At 52.0% G+C, this 15,580-nt stretch overlaps 8 protein-coding genes across 8 annotated transcripts; 4 read left to right on the forward strand and 4 right to left on the reverse strand.

Annotated features, from left to right (window-relative positions):
- Positions 1-207: 207 nt before the first annotated feature.
- F9C07_11939 (phosphatidylinositol:UDP-GlcNAc transferase PIG-C) lies at positions 208-1,756 on the forward strand (the record flags this gene model as incomplete). The annotated part of the gene is made up of 2 exons (XM_041293741.1): positions 208-556; positions 609-1,756. The coding sequence occupies 2 exons, from the start codon at positions 208-210 to the stop codon at positions 1,754-1,756; spliced, it is 1,497 nt and encodes a 498-aa protein (XP_041148933.1).
- A 760-nt stretch (positions 1,757-2,516) lies between these two features.
- On the forward strand, positions 2,517-4,072 carry F9C07_11938 (putative class V chitinase; the record flags this gene model as incomplete). Its single annotated transcript, XM_041293731.1, has 4 exons — positions 2,517-2,599; positions 2,701-2,993; positions 3,056-3,659; positions 3,757-4,072. The coding sequence occupies 4 exons, from the start codon at positions 2,517-2,519 to the stop codon at positions 4,070-4,072; spliced, it is 1,296 nt and encodes a 431-aa protein (XP_041148932.1).
- A 284-nt stretch (positions 4,073-4,356) lies between these two features.
- On the forward strand, positions 4,357-5,372 carry F9C07_2286464 (uncharacterized protein). The gene has a single exon (XM_041286784.2). It carries the CDS (start codon positions 4,502-4,504, stop codon positions 5,240-5,242), a length of 741 nt encoding a protein of 246 aa, XP_041148931.2. The 5' UTR covers positions 4,357-4,501; the 3' UTR covers positions 5,243-5,372.
- On the reverse strand, positions 5,373-7,602 carry F9C07_2286465 (general substrate transporter). The gene is made up of 2 exons (XM_041286781.2): positions 7,176-7,602; positions 5,373-7,075 (listed from the first exon to the last, which is right to left on the reverse strand). Exon 2 carries the CDS (start codon positions 6,932-6,934, stop codon positions 5,393-5,395), a length of 1,542 nt encoding a protein of 513 aa, XP_041148930.1. The 5' UTR covers positions 6,935-7,075; positions 7,176-7,602; the 3' UTR covers positions 5,373-5,392.
- Positions 7,603-7,605: 3 nt separating this feature from the next.
- F9C07_2286466 (Zn(II)2Cys6 transcription factor) lies at positions 7,606-11,937 on the reverse strand. Its single transcript, XM_041293734.2, has 4 exons — positions 10,443-11,937; positions 9,907-10,390; positions 8,253-9,851; positions 7,606-8,035 (listed from the first exon to the last, which is right to left on the reverse strand). The coding sequence occupies exons 1-3, from the start codon at positions 11,365-11,367 to the stop codon at positions 9,461-9,463; spliced, it is 1,800 nt and encodes a 599-aa protein (XP_041148928.1). The 5' UTR covers positions 11,368-11,937; the 3' UTR covers positions 7,606-8,035; positions 8,253-9,460.
- F9C07_11935 (isocitrate/isopropylmalate dehydrogenase) lies at positions 7,697-9,094 on the reverse strand (the record flags this gene model as incomplete). The annotated part of the gene is made up of 3 exons (XM_041293735.1): positions 7,697-8,035; positions 8,253-8,743; positions 8,857-9,094. 3 exons carry the CDS (start codon positions 9,092-9,094, stop codon positions 7,697-7,699), a joined length of 1,068 nt encoding a protein of 355 aa, XP_041148929.1.
- On the forward strand, positions 11,549-12,923 carry F9C07_1799233 (Zn(II)2Cys6 transcription factor). The gene is made up of 4 exons (XM_071508391.1): positions 11,549-12,133; positions 12,208-12,221; positions 12,270-12,341; positions 12,403-12,923. The coding sequence occupies exons 1-4, from the start codon at positions 12,056-12,058 to the stop codon at positions 12,857-12,859; spliced, it is 621 nt and encodes a 206-aa protein (XP_071367908.1). The 5' UTR covers positions 11,549-12,055; the 3' UTR covers positions 12,860-12,923.
- Positions 12,924-12,986: 63 nt separating this feature from the next.
- F9C07_11933 (uncharacterized protein) lies at positions 12,987-15,035 on the reverse strand (the record flags this gene model as incomplete). The annotated part of the gene is made up of 3 exons (XM_041293733.1): positions 12,987-13,894; positions 13,952-14,529; positions 14,584-15,035. 3 exons carry the CDS (start codon positions 15,033-15,035, stop codon positions 12,987-12,989), a joined length of 1,938 nt encoding a protein of 645 aa, XP_041148927.1.
- Between the last annotated feature and the right edge of the window lie 545 nt (positions 15,036-15,580).

Raw genomic sequence — 15,580 nt, forward strand, 5'->3', positions numbered from 1 at the left:
AAGATTCAATGCAAATGAGCGTTTGCTATCAGTTGTTGTTTGAGTGACTGGCTGTATAGATCGTTGAACACCCTGGAAGCGATGACTAATGACCACGTGGGCGAGGCGACGCAATCGGAAGACCTACTTTGGGATATTTCGCAACACGTCTCGAGAATCACCCACTTCATCGTCGCCATGCGTCAAGCATGAATCCTGCACTGCTCGATGCCTCCTCTGTCCGACTCGCCTCCCCCCGTTCCTCCGCCAGTCCCCGTCGAAACCCATCCTAATCGAGCGGTCGGGATAAAACCTCATGGACAACTACGGACCCTCCCCGATCCCACCCGGCTTGCCCCTGAAGATGCATACTATTCGCCTGCATTGGTGAGAACGCGAACTGCCCCAGCAACCTACGATGAGTCTATTCGAGGACTGAACGGGAGCACCGGTACCGCGGCGTCGGTCGCAGCTTTGCGACCGCCGCACGCGGTCCCGGCACGAAAGTTACGAGGAACAAGTCGACGCCGGAGACGCAAGGGCGCGTGGAAGAAGCTTCTCTGGGTGAAGCAATCATGTATGGGTGGGAAACAATTCCGGTTAGGATGGTTGTTAACGGCGCTGGGCAGATCCTGATAACTACACCGATACGGAAACGTTCCTCGATCATCTCCAGCGCAACCCGCGCGTGCGTCCTTACGACTTCTGGCCACTAGTAGCCGATTCTACGGTCATTGTTCAGCATGTCTGCTCGGTGGCGATCTTTGTTTGCTGTTTCGTTGGCATCGTCCAGGGACGAGTGAGCCCCGTCTCGATTGTGTGCTGGGGGAGCGTCGGGACGGCTATGGGCTGGATACTGTGGGATTCGTGGGTGTTCAGAGAGCATGGGGAGAGCCACGTGGTGGAGCGCGCATCCGAGGGCGATGACGGATCTAGTTCTGGCTCAACCACGAGCTCAATGAACCCCTCCACCACCCGGTTGAATGTCCAGAAGGATAACCATGTCCATGGACTTGGGTTGACCATGTCTCACAGTGAGACAGAACCGGAACGAAGGAGCAGTAACTCGGGTCTCGGCGACTCCTGCACACAAGACGCGGCATCCTTCGGAGGTGCGAATGGCGCTGCTGCCGGCAGTGTCCCGCCTCTGCCTCCCCACGATGCGCCGATGATTTCGCGACTCTCTTCGCGCAACCGCCAGCGGCTATCTACAGTCAAATCGGCGTTCTTGATCTACTGTGCATTACTGGGGCTTAGCCCGATCCTTAAATCGCTCACCAAATCGACGGCTAGCGACTCGATCTGGGCGATGAGCTGCTGGCTGTTGATCACCAACATCTTCTCTTTTGACTATGGAAGTGGGGAGGGCGCAGGCGCTACGAAGTTCCCGGCTTCTCTGTCGACTAACGCTGCGGTGATGGCCTCGACCGTGTTGGCGTCCCGACTGCCGTCGACCACGCATGTGTTCAGTTTAATGCTGTTCTCCATCGAAGTGTTCGGGCTGTTCCCTATCTTCCGGCGTCAATTGCGCCATATCTCCTGGACCGGCCATGTGTTCCTGACACTAGCGCTGGTGATCGCGGCTGGTGGCGCAGTTGGGATTACATTAAGGGGCGGATTGACGGCGGCCGTGGTTGGTTCTATGCTGGGCAGCATCCTGACGGCCTTGGCAATGGGAGGCTGTAGTTGGTGGCTCATCAGTCTGCAAAAGTACAAGAATGTGGTGACTGGACCGTGGGACCCGGCGCGGCCCATCATCCGACGACATTGGGATTAATTTGGCGATTGAATTCGAACCGGCTGGATGCCAGCTGGGCGTGAATTATGAGATACCCGTACGAATCAGGTTAATATGGTTTTGTTTCAGTGTATGAAAGTGCTCCTCTAATCTACTCTGAAACCCTTTATTATAATATTGCCCTCTGATAATACACGGCTCCCGTCTGACCGAGTCGAAACAAGAGGAGACAAAGCCCCGAGGGGTCACACTTCTAAAACATCTCTTTGAAGCAATAAATGCTCCAATGCTGTCTATCGAACGAGCAAACAGATATTCGTATCGTAGCACCCTCAGCCGAGGAGAAGAATGCCAGAGGAATGCCACCCGGTATGCTCCAAGGTCTATTTTAAACACGGACCCCAAACACTAGCAATGGATCGCCAGCTTCGCCCCCAGACTAAGCCCTCCAAATACCAGGCGTCCAGCAAACAAGTCAACGACAAAGGATCCAATGTCTCACCCGCTGCATACCTCCCTGACCTCATTGAGAGATCAGCACTGGACACCGCATTCCCCACTACGTAGACGATGGATTTATTCGCTGTGTTGTTTATTTCGCCCGTCCCTTGGGCGCCGAAGTGAATGAATGAATGATTAAAACTCCGTGTGACTCCGCACATTCACGGCGTGACTACTCCAGTGACCCTTGTACATCCGTTTGTATAAATAGTCCTGAGCTCTCACTCACCCTCCTTTTTTCTTCTTGTCATTCACCTACATACGATACCCCTTCCCTCCTGGGACATAACTAGCGACAATGAAGTGGAAGAGTCTAGCCCTAGGCCTTCTGGCCACCGCCCAATCTGCGGCGAGTCTTCGCTTCGTGATGTATATCGATGAGTATGTTCCCTTCTAACCCTAACCCGATCCGAACCCCAAAGCAGAATCTACAGTAGTTGAACCATCGACCCAGTCCACTAAAGAAATTCAACGTGAAATAGATACCACACTCAAGGCCTCCCCGACAGCAGCGGCACAGCCGGAATCAGCCACGCCGTAATGGGCTTTGCTAAATCGACACTATTTAACAGCGACTCGCCGCAGTCCTGGAAGCCTTTCGAGCCGATCGATACCATGCGCAAGCGGTTCAGCAGTGATACGAAGTTGCTTGTTGCCATTGGAGGATGGGGCGATACATCCGGGTTCTCGGAGGGTGCGAAGGATGAGGCGTCTCGGGCGAGGTATGCGAAGAATGTGAAGGCTATGGTGGACGAGCATGGGTTGGATGGCGTTGGTATGTTCCTTCTTTCTCTCTTTGTTTCCAGAAATTAATATGAATGATACTGATGAATGCAGACATCGACTGGGAATATCCCGGCGGCAACGGCGAAGACTACAAAGACATCCCTAATGAGCAAAAGGCAGGCGAGATCGAAACGTACCCTCTTTTCCTCGCTGCTCTCCGCAAGGAACTGGGCAAGGACAAGCTCATTTCCGTCGCGGTACCGGGTAAGCGGGGCGACATGATCGCCTTCACGAAGGAACAGGGACCCAAGATCTGGGAGTCCGTCGACATGGTCAATGTCATGACGTACGATCTCATGAATCGTCGTAACAATGTGACCACCCACCATACCAGCGTTAAGGGGTCTTTGGATTCCATCAAGGCGTACGAGGAGATTGGTCTCGACACCCAGAAGATCAACCTCGGTCTGGCGTACTATGCGAAGTGGTTCACGACGAAGAAGGATGCCGGCTGTGACACCCACCCGCTTGGATGTGAGGTTGCGGAGCTGGAGGACGCCAAGGGTAAGGACACTGGCAAGTCTGGGGCGTTGACCTTCGAGAAGGGCACGATGGGCGAGCCATCGAAGGATTTGAAGGAGAGCACGGACGGCAGCTGTGGATTTGGCAAGGGCAAATGCCCGAACGGATCGTGCTGCAGCCAGTATGGCACTTGGTATGTTTTTGTCTCCCTACATCAACTCTACCCCACATTCCGTCTCCCTTGCCTCTACCATACATATACTATGGAGGAATACTAACAAGGTCCACAGCGGCACAACAGACGCCCACTGCCAAGCCGGCTGTCAATCCGACTACGGCACCTGCAAGGGTATCTCGCTGATCGACTCCTGGCGTCGTGCCGAGAAGGACGGCGTGACTGACGAGGATGCCGGAGGCCAATACTACTTCGACAAGGAGGTGGACCTGTTCTGGACCTGGGACACGGCCCCGCTCATCAAGCGCAAGTTCAAGGACATCGTGGATGCCGAGAAGTTGGGCGGTGTCATGGCCTGGAGCTTGGGAGAGGATACACTGAAGTGGGAGCATCTGCATGCTATGCAGGAGGGAGTGCAGGAGCGGAGTTGATCTCTTCAAGTTGCATCGACACTTCTTTACTCCGTAGTATATGAGCATTAACCTTAATCCAATAAAGTATACACTTCTTCCAACCTTGAATCCTAGCCCAGTACTGTGTACCTTTACTAGAATCAACATACCCAAAACACCGAAACAAGCAAAGTAATACAAAGCACCAGTGGATCGAAGTGAATTAACCCCCCCAATCCGGCCCATATAAATTAACACCCTCAAAACTCCCAACAAAACCAACCAATCCGAACGCAAGCCCCAGCACGGGATCGCACGACCCTACTTAACCGGCCGCAACCATCACCTCATCAAACGCCGCAAGGCATTTATTTAGAAGCACCTCACCCCATGAAACATTGAGAAAAACTTCGTAGTGTATCATGAACCTATTAACATGCACATTCATTCAGAAACACTCCCATCACTATGAAATGGGCTCTATTTTACTTAATTTGTCTACCGGTTTGTTGGGGGGTGCCGCTTCCGGAGATTTCTTTATCTTCATCTGATAAGGATCATGATCATAAGGATCTCAAGAAATTTCGAGGGATGAAGTCATGGAATTTCTTTGACGGAGACCATCACTCGAACACGGATATACTATCACCATCACGCAAAGATACAGATGTTGATATCGATATAACCAAGACGGGTCAACATCCGCTCACGCTACACCAACCATCGGAAGACCCGGACTATACGTCCAACTCAAATCCCAACTCTCACCATACCAACAATATCAACAACGCCAACCTTAACAATAATAATCATAATAATGATAACAGCCCAACAACCCACGGAACCTTCCTCACCACCCCAAATACACCTCCAACACAAATCCCACCCTCAACAACAAAACGCTACCTCCGCGTTCTCCACGACACACAACTACCCACCAACTTCCTCAAGAACCACATGCATGAGATTGTCGTCGTTGGGTTATTCCTCCTCATTCCCGTTACTCTGGCACTGGTGGAGATTATCGAAAGGATTGGATTGGGCGTTGACGAGGGTGTTGAACTTGAAGATTACCTAGAGCTGGAGAGGGGAAGGGGGATGATTCGACGGGGAAGAAGGAGGGTATTCAGAAAGAAGAGAGGGAAGAAGAAGAAGAAGCCGACATCTATCCTGGAGATGGATGTGGAAGATCAAGTATTCTTACGGTGATCTATTTATATTCATATTTATTTAAGATGAAGTAAGGCAAGGTGAGGTGAGGCTAAATTTGCATATTTTCATTTGCATGCTATGTACTGTAACATTTATATGTACCGAAAAAGAAAACATTTGATCATTATGTGCATCTCATGAACAGAACTAGACGTTCTCCCGCTGCTCGATCTCAGCCTTTTCCGCTGCGCGAGTGAAGGCGTCGACTTCGGCGGCTTCACCCTGAGGTAAGTGTCTGGCCATGTTGACGATGTTCCAGGTGGAAGGGGCGTCACGGAAGACATTGTTAATAGCCTCCAGGTTACGGTTCATGGTCTCCGGGTAGAAGACGTAGACGACGAAGGGGATGCAGCCGGAGATGACGGCGTACATGATATAGTACTGGTAGCCGATGGTGTCGAGGGCGACGGGGGTGATCATGACGACGACGAAGTTCCAGAGCCAGTGGTTAGCGGTGGAGATGGAGGACATGGCGACACGGAGCCGGACGGGGGCGACCTCGGTACAGTAGAGGAAGTTTCCGCCGAGGAAGCCGAAGGGGTAGAAGGAGTTGAAGAGGAAGATGAAGAGGGCAGACACGATGGAGGCGGCGTAGTTCTTGCCGAAGCTGTTGGTGATGGCGAGGACGATCATGCAGACGCTCATGCCGGCGCCGCTGATCATGAAGATGGCGCGACGGCCGAGACGGTCGATGGCGACGAAGGCGATGAAGCTGCACAGGAACTTCCAGGTCATGGCGCAGGAGGAGAGGATGCGGGCCAGGTCGGAGTCCATGTTGAGGTTCTCTTCGAAGATGGTCGACGCGTACACGGAGATCAGGTTACCACCGCACATCTGCTGGAAGAATTGCAGCGCCATGCAGAGCCCAAACCGGTACAGGAGGCGGTCTTTGTCGTTCTTGCTGAACATTTCCTTCAGCGAGCCGCTGTGTTCGGCGCTGACTTCGAGCGAGGACTCGATGCCGGCGATTTCCATGCGGATTTCGTCGTCTTCCTCGGGGATGCCCTTGTAGGCGGCGAGACTGGTGGTGGCTTCTTCGATGCGGTTGACGCGGACGAGCCAACGGGGGGATTCGGGGAGGAGGAAGACGGAGCAGACGAGGACTAGCTCGAAGAAGAAAGAGATGGCGAGAGGAATACGCCATTGCAGCGTGCCGTCCACTTTACTGAGACCGAAGTCGATCCAGTTGCAGAGTGTGTAACCCAGACAGATACAGATACCGTCGACAATAACGTGCTGGCCACGGTGTTTGGCCGACGTGCATTCGGACTGCCACACGGGCACGGCGGCACTGAACATTCCAATACCCACACCAAGGATGACTCGGCCGATGGTGAATTGGACGAGGCCGTACGAGGCCGTCTGGAGCACTTGACCGATGATGGAGATGATGGTGCCGAGAAAGACGGTCTTACGTCGACCCATCCAGTCACCGAGGAACGAACAGGATAGGGCTCCGATCAGGGCTCCGAGCTGGAAGGATGCTACGACGGCACCTTTACTGGTCGAATTATGAGCCTTGACGGCACCGGTCGTGTTGACCGCGTCGATTTCAGGGAAGACATGGACCCAACTCTGCAGGGTGGCCAGCGGGCCAACACCAGCTTGATTGTAACCGAAGAGGATGAAGGCAGGAACAACGATGAGAAACACCTGAGTCAGGCGGAGAGGTCTTCCTTGGAGCACCATTTTGGATACGAATGAGCTCGACAGACTGTCCAAGTGTTTCCAAATGCTTTCTGGGTAAGGGTGGCAACGCGTCGCCGCTGGCGTTTTATACCCTAATTCTCCGGATACTCAATCTTCTAGCACCTGACCCCAAACAGAAAACTACGTGGAGACCCCGCATCTTAGTCGAAATTCACTATACTCACCGAAAGAGAATGCATACAGGGAACGACCTAAGTGGGCTAGGGGCGTGGGAGTGTACCTGTAAAACCAGTGGGCCCCCATTGAGCCGTGTTTAAAGACCAAAGGTTCCATATCAATTGAGCGTCATACCGATCCACTTTTCGGACCGTGACCGAGCGGGCGACCTAATCACAGCGACGGCCATTCGCCGCAAGCTAAGAGATTTCAGGGCTGTTCTTCGGTTGAACTTAATGCTGAGAAATGCCGCATTGGACGGAGTACGTACAAAGAAATCTGGAGAAGGATTGTCCGGAGCTACTCCGTATGCCGGTTAATAAGGGCTGCATCGGCATTACTGTTCTAGTTGCGCGGCGAGAATATCCCGGAGGAAAAGAAGCTTCTCCCCCAGAAAAACAAGCAGCGATCGACCTCCTCCACGTTTTCTTGTCCTTTTCTTGTCCCGGACCATTATAACCCCGTGGGATATACCCTCCGAGTGAAAATAAAAAATAAAAAAAAGAAAAACTTAAAAATTTAGATTCTATAAACAATAAAAAAAAACCTTAACACAATGTGCGTTTTAACTTAGTGTACCATGTCTTACAGTCGCTGGATCTCCCCCACCATGGCCTCGGTGACTTCCTTGGTCGTGGCCTTACCTCCCAGGTCTGCGGTCAAGATTCCCCTCTCACACACGTTCTCCACACACTCCATTAGCTTCTGAGCCGCCGTCTCCTCGCCCAACCACGCTAACATCTCGGCCGCGGTCCAGAAGGTGGCCACGGGATTAGCAATGCCTTTCCCGGTGATATCGAATGCTGAGCCGTGAATCGGCTCAAACATGCTAGGATGCTGTCGGGTGGGGTCCAAGTTGGAGGTCGGTGCGATTCCTATCGAACCGGCGAGAGCAGCTGCGAGGTCGGAGAGAATGTCCGCATGCTAGGGATCCCGATTGATCAGCATCAGCCCATGACCCAGAACCATAATTTAATAAGGTAATATCAATCCGGCCCCCTCAAAGCCAAGCGTCCAGAAAAGCTTTATCAATGCCCACAACCCTCCCCCGAAAATCCCGGGTAGGGCAAGAAACGCGAAAGGATTGGATAAAAGGAACAAGGAAAAGGCGAGAAAAAAAAAAAGGGAAAGTCAAACGTACCAAATTACTGGCAACAATCGTATCCAGCGTCTCGGGCTTCAACACCATCCTTGTAGTCATCGCGTCCACCAACATCTTGTCCACCTGCACTTCTGGGAACTCTTTCCCCACTTCGGTCGCAACCTCATCCCAAAGGACCATACCGTTGCGCTGGGCATTGCTCTTAGTGACCACGGTCAGTAGCTTCCGTGGCCGTTTAGCCGCCGTCTCGAAAGCGAACCGCATGATTCGCTCGACGCCGTGCCGGCTAAAAATCGCGGTCTCAGTGGCTACTTCCCAGGGGAAGCCGCGGTGGGATCGACCCCCCTGTCCGGCATACTCGCCCTCACTATTCTCACGAACAATCACCCAGTCCAACTTGCCGGGGGGGCAGTTCCGAAGCGGTGATTGTGTGCCCCGGAGGACGCGCGTAGGTCGGACGTTTGCATATTGCTGCAGCGGTTGGCAGATCGAAAGACGGAGACCCCAGAGGGAAATGTGATCGGGCACATCTGCAGGTATTTACATTAATAATCATCGTGGCATACTAGCTGCACAATGTCGTATTGCATATGCGGGCTAGGTCGATCCCGGACACGGCGGCGGTGTATCTCTGAGTACTTACCAGGTGCTCCGACAGCTCCAAACAAAATCGCATCATGGCGCTTCAGGTCTTCCAGTCCTCCGTCGGGAATATATTTCCCCGTAGTTTTGTATGTCTCCGAGCTCCAGTCGTAGTGGGTGAAGTCAAGCTTGAAAGTGTTAAGCTTCTCGGCCAAGGCGTTGAGAACAGTAACTCCGGCCGAGATGACCTCGGGGCCGATGCCGTCCGCGGGGATCGAAGCGATGTTGTAGGTCTTCATGGTGCAGAGTGTATGATCCAAATTGTGATACAAGGATGTTGTCTGTGAGATATTCGGATAAATTTGCCTTGGATTTTAGTTCTTTCTGTATGCTTTCATTCGTATTTATGTTTGGAAAATCCTTTGCGAGGCGACGGAGTTTGTCAACCCCGCCGGACTTGTTCTGTCCGGTATACTGAGCCCGGAGGTGGACATGTCCGGATCGCCACGCTGCCTCGTCTATCCTGCCACTCTCCGGATTTCCTTTCCCGCTCGTACGGACTACTCCAAAGTACGTCTATCGCGGGGAAAGTTGGGGGAACTGACTGCCGATGTTGTTCCCGTTGGTATTTACGCGCAGGTGTAACTTATTATGTGAACGTATGGCTAAATGTGAAACCCGAAATTCTGATCGAAGTTCTCTTCGATTAACCAGGGCCCATCCGCCACGGTCCACAGGTCATTCCACCCGGATTCAAAATCTCCGGGGTCTGGAAAGGGGTACGTAAGAGGAAAATTATTGATCGACGAGTCTCCAAATACAACCGAAGGGTGATATTGCGGAGCTGGCCTGGGGTCCTCGACAATGTTAGTGGGGTAATCCGGGGCTCTATCTTCTGCAGGCCCTGGGCTTGCTGGTCGGTTGTCGATTGGGGGCGTTGGCGGTGGGTTGGATAGAGCAGATTCTAGATCGCGGATGGCTTCGATGCAGGTCTGCGGCCAGGTATTTCCTCTCAGAGATAAGTTTTGGAGGATGGACAGGCCAGTTTTGGCGTATCTAATGCAATGTTGTTAGGCCTGCTTCTTATGGCTCAGAAATATCTCGCTCTTACCGTGAAGCGGATAGCACGGGAAAATCCCCTTCCCATGCTGCATATACTAGGATCAAACAGCTCATCCAGACGGCCCATGTGAATGATGGCCATACCAGCGGCACGGTTCCCTGACCGCCGGGCAGGACATACCCTCTGAGCGCAGTGATCAGTGACCTAGACGACTCAATACACACCTGCAATGCCGTCTTGTACTCTGGCGACGATTGCTCGGCCGCCAGGAGTGGCCTGTTCATCGAGATGATAGACTCATGGCGGAAGACGATTAGCAGGAGACGATGAAGTGGTGTCAGTCCTGGGTCCTCTTCCACGGGGTAAACATCATCGTAGACTTCGTTCCACCAGTGGGCGAGCTCCCCGTTCACCTGAGTTGCGGTGTTGGAGGTTTCTTGGCTGTGGAGGATGGACTTATTGCGGAGTTCGAGGACTAAGCCTCTTACGCGGGCGAATTTGGCCAGATAAGTGAGTAAGCGGAGGTTTGGATCTAGAACTTTAGATGTGAGTGCTGTAAATCAGGCGGAAAACTTGCTACTTACCGTATACCCCTTCACCGTGTCTTTCTATTCCTGGATAACACACGTCGATGTCGTCATCTCGGATACTCAGTGGAATACCTAGGGACTGGGAGAGGTATCTTTCTAGGCAGTAGATCGACCAGAATAATCGCTGTCGGACTGCAGCTTCTTCTGGACTAAAACAGGCGAATCGCGCCGGACATCGATGTAGACCGAGATGGAACGCGGTGCGCGTTATCACGCCACCGATTCGCGAGGCGGCATTCAATCGCAGCAGCGAAGCGAGGAACAATGCCACGCTAAAAGCCGCCTGGAGGATGGATATTGTAGGCGGGTCGCAGAAAAGCGTGTGCAGGCTTTCCATTGCCTGATCAACTGTGCGAAAGACCAGCTTTGCGGGCACAGGCGTACTCCTCGTAGCAGTCACCTGACGACCATCCATCAGAGAAATAGACACAATGGACCGGATGAGAATCACGTCCGTTGTCTTTACGCCGTCCAACCCGCCCTGGCTAATCTGCTCAAGCAGCTCAAGGAACTTTGGGCCAGAGAGGAACGGAAACATCGGATGCCAACATTCAAAGTAGCTTCTCGTCCATTGCACAAGCTGTTCAAATGAAGCTGTCCAGGACCGGTGGTCCAGCTCCTGCGGCGCCCACAGCTCTTTCTTCACTGCCTGCGCATCATATCCTGGGCTCTGGAGCAATTGGTCATCTTCACCGGGAACTAGATTCTCCTGTGTATTCTTAGACTGGCTCAGGTGCGCTGAGCGACGGGCAAATGAGTTGTAGACAGTGCGGATGAAATGAATGCCGCTTGAGCTGCCGAGGAACGTGGCGGAGCCATTGTCAACGAAAGATTTCCTCATCACACCAATTTCTCGCGGCGGATTCGATTTGTGCCGTTTGGCGGGAGAAGTGATATAATCATGGTGCGGTGAGTCCATGATTCAGCGATGGGGGACAAGATTCTTATTGGATTGGGAAGTGATAGTAGCCGGAAGAGCTTGATAGAGTTGTGTGGGGGTGGAGACAGGTTGCCAAGTGCAGCATGATAATCACCCCTTGGCGTACAGCGTTTCAAGCCAAGTGCATGTCCCCGTAAAGAGTGTGTGGGTATGTTCTTCGTTCCACTCGCATGATACACAGAGGCTCGTTGAGCTTGTCTTTGAGGGCGACGATCGTCTGGGGGAATGAAGGGGGTAACTTGAAAGCAAGTTCCCCCGGAAATATATTTTCCACCCTACGCAAGCACGTGGAGAAGATCACTTAATCCAGCGAATCAAAAAAACCGTAACTCAATTTAAAAAAGAGGAAAAAAGAGGACAAGTGAAAAAGAAGAAGATCTAGCTGAATAAAAACTAGAAAAAGAGACTTAAACTAGCAAATCTATTATCTACTATAGGTTGTCAACCTCTCGATCATGCAAGGCATGCACAGTCATGCCTCAGGCACAAATCGCCTCAGGCAAATTACGAGATTGTCCAATCACACGCGACCGGACTTTCTTCGTGCGGCATACATTTGACGTTGCCTCCAACCTAAAGTCTCCAACTCGCCATCTTATAGTACTAATATCCACCAGAATCCATATTATGATACCCGCAGAGTAAATAAGATAATCACCCAACAAAAATGACTACAGACATCATGGCGACCGCTCATCCCCAAAACCCCATCTCCTGCGAACCATGTCGACAGAAGAAATGCAAAGTCAGTATCCGATGTCGATCGAGATAGCATTCCTCTGAGAATTTATCGACGCATTAACTGACTTACTACTTCAGTGTGACCGACTCCTGTATGCGCAATCACTCACCACGTTCCCAAATTAGAACTAATGATTAAGTCCGATCTGCACACAATGTGCCACCACTCCATTATCTCAAAGCAAATGTATATACCCCGAGAGTGGAAAACGGTTCGTATATATACATCACGTATCTAATAGATGTGCTATTCTACATACTAATGAGTACTAGAGGTCTCCCGCAAGGGTACATCACCCATATTGAACATCGTCTCGCAGCGACAGAAGCAGCTTTGTTCTCGGTATATTCCCAGATACGGGCGGGAAGTACTGTGCAACCACAGAGGCAATCCCAAATACAGGAAGGTAGTCTTGCTGTTCCTGTGGATGTGGTGGCTTCGTCGAGGGGAAGTCGAATGGAAAGTATGGCGGAGTGGCAGGCGTTGCCACTGAGGGCTGGAGGAGAATTAGAGAGATGGTGGGGGGTTAAGAAAGGGGCTTGGGGGATAGACGTTGATGATGGGGGATGCTCCTCTGCTAACTTTGGGCAAGACAACGAGAAGGGGTTGTTGGTTGAGGATCGGAATGGACCTGAGATAGGGGGAAGGGAATCGAATTTAGAATTAGACAGTGGGAAGATGACTAGAGCGGAGAGGTTGGCAAGGCTTGAATCGAGGGTATATTTTTGAACTGCCTTTTTACTCTAAACCGATTGAGTATGTACATATGTATGATATTGGGTGTAAGATGTAACGTTCACTACTGTACATGGTATGAACGCTTGAAGATTTACATGTATGATGACAAATGAGCCAATCAGACACGGCACAACCGGCCGTTCTGGTCGGGAAGACCATCTTGGCTTTTCACCGTCCAGTCCTCACTACCAACTCCGGTAGGGGCATAGAATAATCCCGAGGGATCATACTTTTGCTTGAGTTGGTACAGGCGTTCATAATTCGAGCCGTAGAACGACTGTTGGAAGTTTGGCTCCAGAATGTTCGCTTCCGACATGTAAGCACCCGCCTCAGGGCAGGTCTTGCGCCAGATCCCAAGGACGTTATTGGCGAAATGCTCCATCTGGTTGAGGATCTGGGTGTTCGTGGAGTTAGCAGTCCAGCTCGCCGAGGTAATGGCGTGCATGAGCGTCTGGCGGAAGGCTGGGTTAGCTGAGCTCTCCGGGTAACCCTCTGGCAGTTCAGCCTTCATGTTGAAGGCGAGGAGCGGGTATCCGGCAGTGACGGTAGTCTTTAGGGCGTTGAAAGTCTCGTTAAGAAGACTGGCATCTTCCCAATTGGCACGGGGGAACAGACGTGAACCGGTCACCATCGTCGAGGAGGCGACAGTCTCAAGAGGAAAAACAGCGTCCCAGGCGTCGTAGAAGTTGTCATGGTACTTCGTGTCGGGAGTATATGGGATGCCCAAATGGTTGAGCTCGTCGAACCATGGCTTCATCAAAGCATTGAACTCAGAAACGGTGTGGTTGACGGCGAAGTAGGGGTTCATGAGAAACGAAAATGAGTTGGTTCCGGTGGACATCACCCAGAAGTAGGCGTAGGTGCCGGCGTCAGCGTTAATTGCGAACCGATCCAAGTAGGCGCGGACACCGGCCCAGAAGGTGTCGACGGTGACGTTGCCGCCGGTGGAGAAACTGAAGGTTGATGTTGTCACGCCAACCTTGGGGTGCACACGAGAAATGATCGAGGTGACAATACCGTAGGTGTCTGAGTAGTACTTTGATTAGCTTAGAGCGCAATGAAAGATTGGGAATCACCACGTACTGCCACCGCCACCACGGAGAGCCCAGAAGAGATCCGGATCGGTTTCTTCCGTTACGGTCACAAAGCGTCCATTTGCGAGGACAAGCTCCAGAGCGAGCACTTGGTCTGCAGCTAAGCCGTAGATACTCGACATGGGCGAGTGACCACCACCAAGGACGTAACCGCCCGCGACGCCGACAGTCTTGCCTTCACCACCGACTGCAGTGAAACCCAGCTCCTTAGCCTTTGCATAAATCTCAGTGGCCTGGACACCGGCACCCATCTTCACGGCCGGACCACTGTATCCCTGACCTTGATAATTCTCAAGATACTGAATATCCTTGAGGTTATGGGTCCAAATGCCGAGAGCTCCGGCACCGGTAGACTTGCCGTTGAAGTCATGGCCAGTGTTCTTGACAACCAGGCGGATGCCAGTGTTACGAGCAAAATTAACAGCCAGCTGGATTTGAGCGACCGAGCTTACATTGACGGCATATTTGCTGTAGCCGCCCACGGTGCAGGTACCGGATGTGTCATCAGTGGGTAGACACGTCCGACCCTCATACAACGGCCACATAATTGAGGCCGGGTCAGCGGCACTATTAGATTAGTCAGTAGAGGAAGATTAATCTACATATCATACAGGGACGCACTGGAGGTTGGAATCAGTCCAGTTATTCGAGACAAGGTTGCACTGGGCGCTGTCGTATTCTGGCCATGATGAAAAACAGGATGATGCCAAAGGAACCGTCTCAATCAAAGCACCGCCGAGAAGCCGGTCGAAGAGTGACCAGGTGGAAGTGGATGGCCACTCCGAGTCACCGGGAAAGACCTTACAGGCGCCGCTGTCGCCCAAGCTCAATTTGGATGAGCTAGAATTGCTACCAAAAGCAAAGAGGCTTGTGTTATTCTGGAGGTTGAGCTTGGTGAGCACGCCATCCGTCAACTGAAGTGTCTCGCTATGGAACAGGGGAGCTCCTGCAGCGGTCTTGGAAGAGGGAACTGCAGTTTCAGCAGGCACAGAGGGAGATGGCGCCGCCCGAGAAGAAGTTAGGAGGGCAAAAAACGCAAGGATGAGGTTTGCGGAGGACAAAGTAGGAGCCATTATGACGGCACCAGCGCACGGCTGGGCGGTAGACAAAACTGTAGCGGTGGCGTGAAATGAAATATTGATGGGGTAAGCGAGAGAGGCCTATGGGATATTATACATTTGACATGCAGTCTAGATTGCCGGTGTCTAGACTACATCGAGCCCCTTGGCCGAACGGTCGGTGCTAGCGGCGAACGCATTGAGAAGCGAGTCAGCCAGGCTTGGGGGTGCAGCCAATAAGTTGTAAATAGCTGTGTTTAGCTTCATTGTTGGATTCTCATATGGAGCCTTCATTATATGACAAGATGGCGGCCTGGTAGCCGATGCCCTAATTCGTCAATCGAAGATTCCACGGATGGAGTCAATGACAAGGGTAATTTGACTAGAGTATTGTTTCTGAGCGTCGGGCCTTGCTTCCCCCAGTAGGAAATCCTAATTGGCAGTACACTTACAGAGATCGACCCACAGGAAGGATCATGCAATCTTGGATACGGTCTCCACTTAGTGCATAGACTTCGGGTCCTTGAGGGTGAGAACCGAGGCAGTTGAACCCATTCGAA

This window comes from Aspergillus flavus, chromosome 6, assembly GCF_009017415.1.
Source record: "Aspergillus flavus chromosome 6, complete sequence".
NCBI classification, from domain to species: Eukaryota; Fungi; Ascomycota; class Eurotiomycetes; order Eurotiales; family Aspergillaceae; genus Aspergillus; species Aspergillus flavus.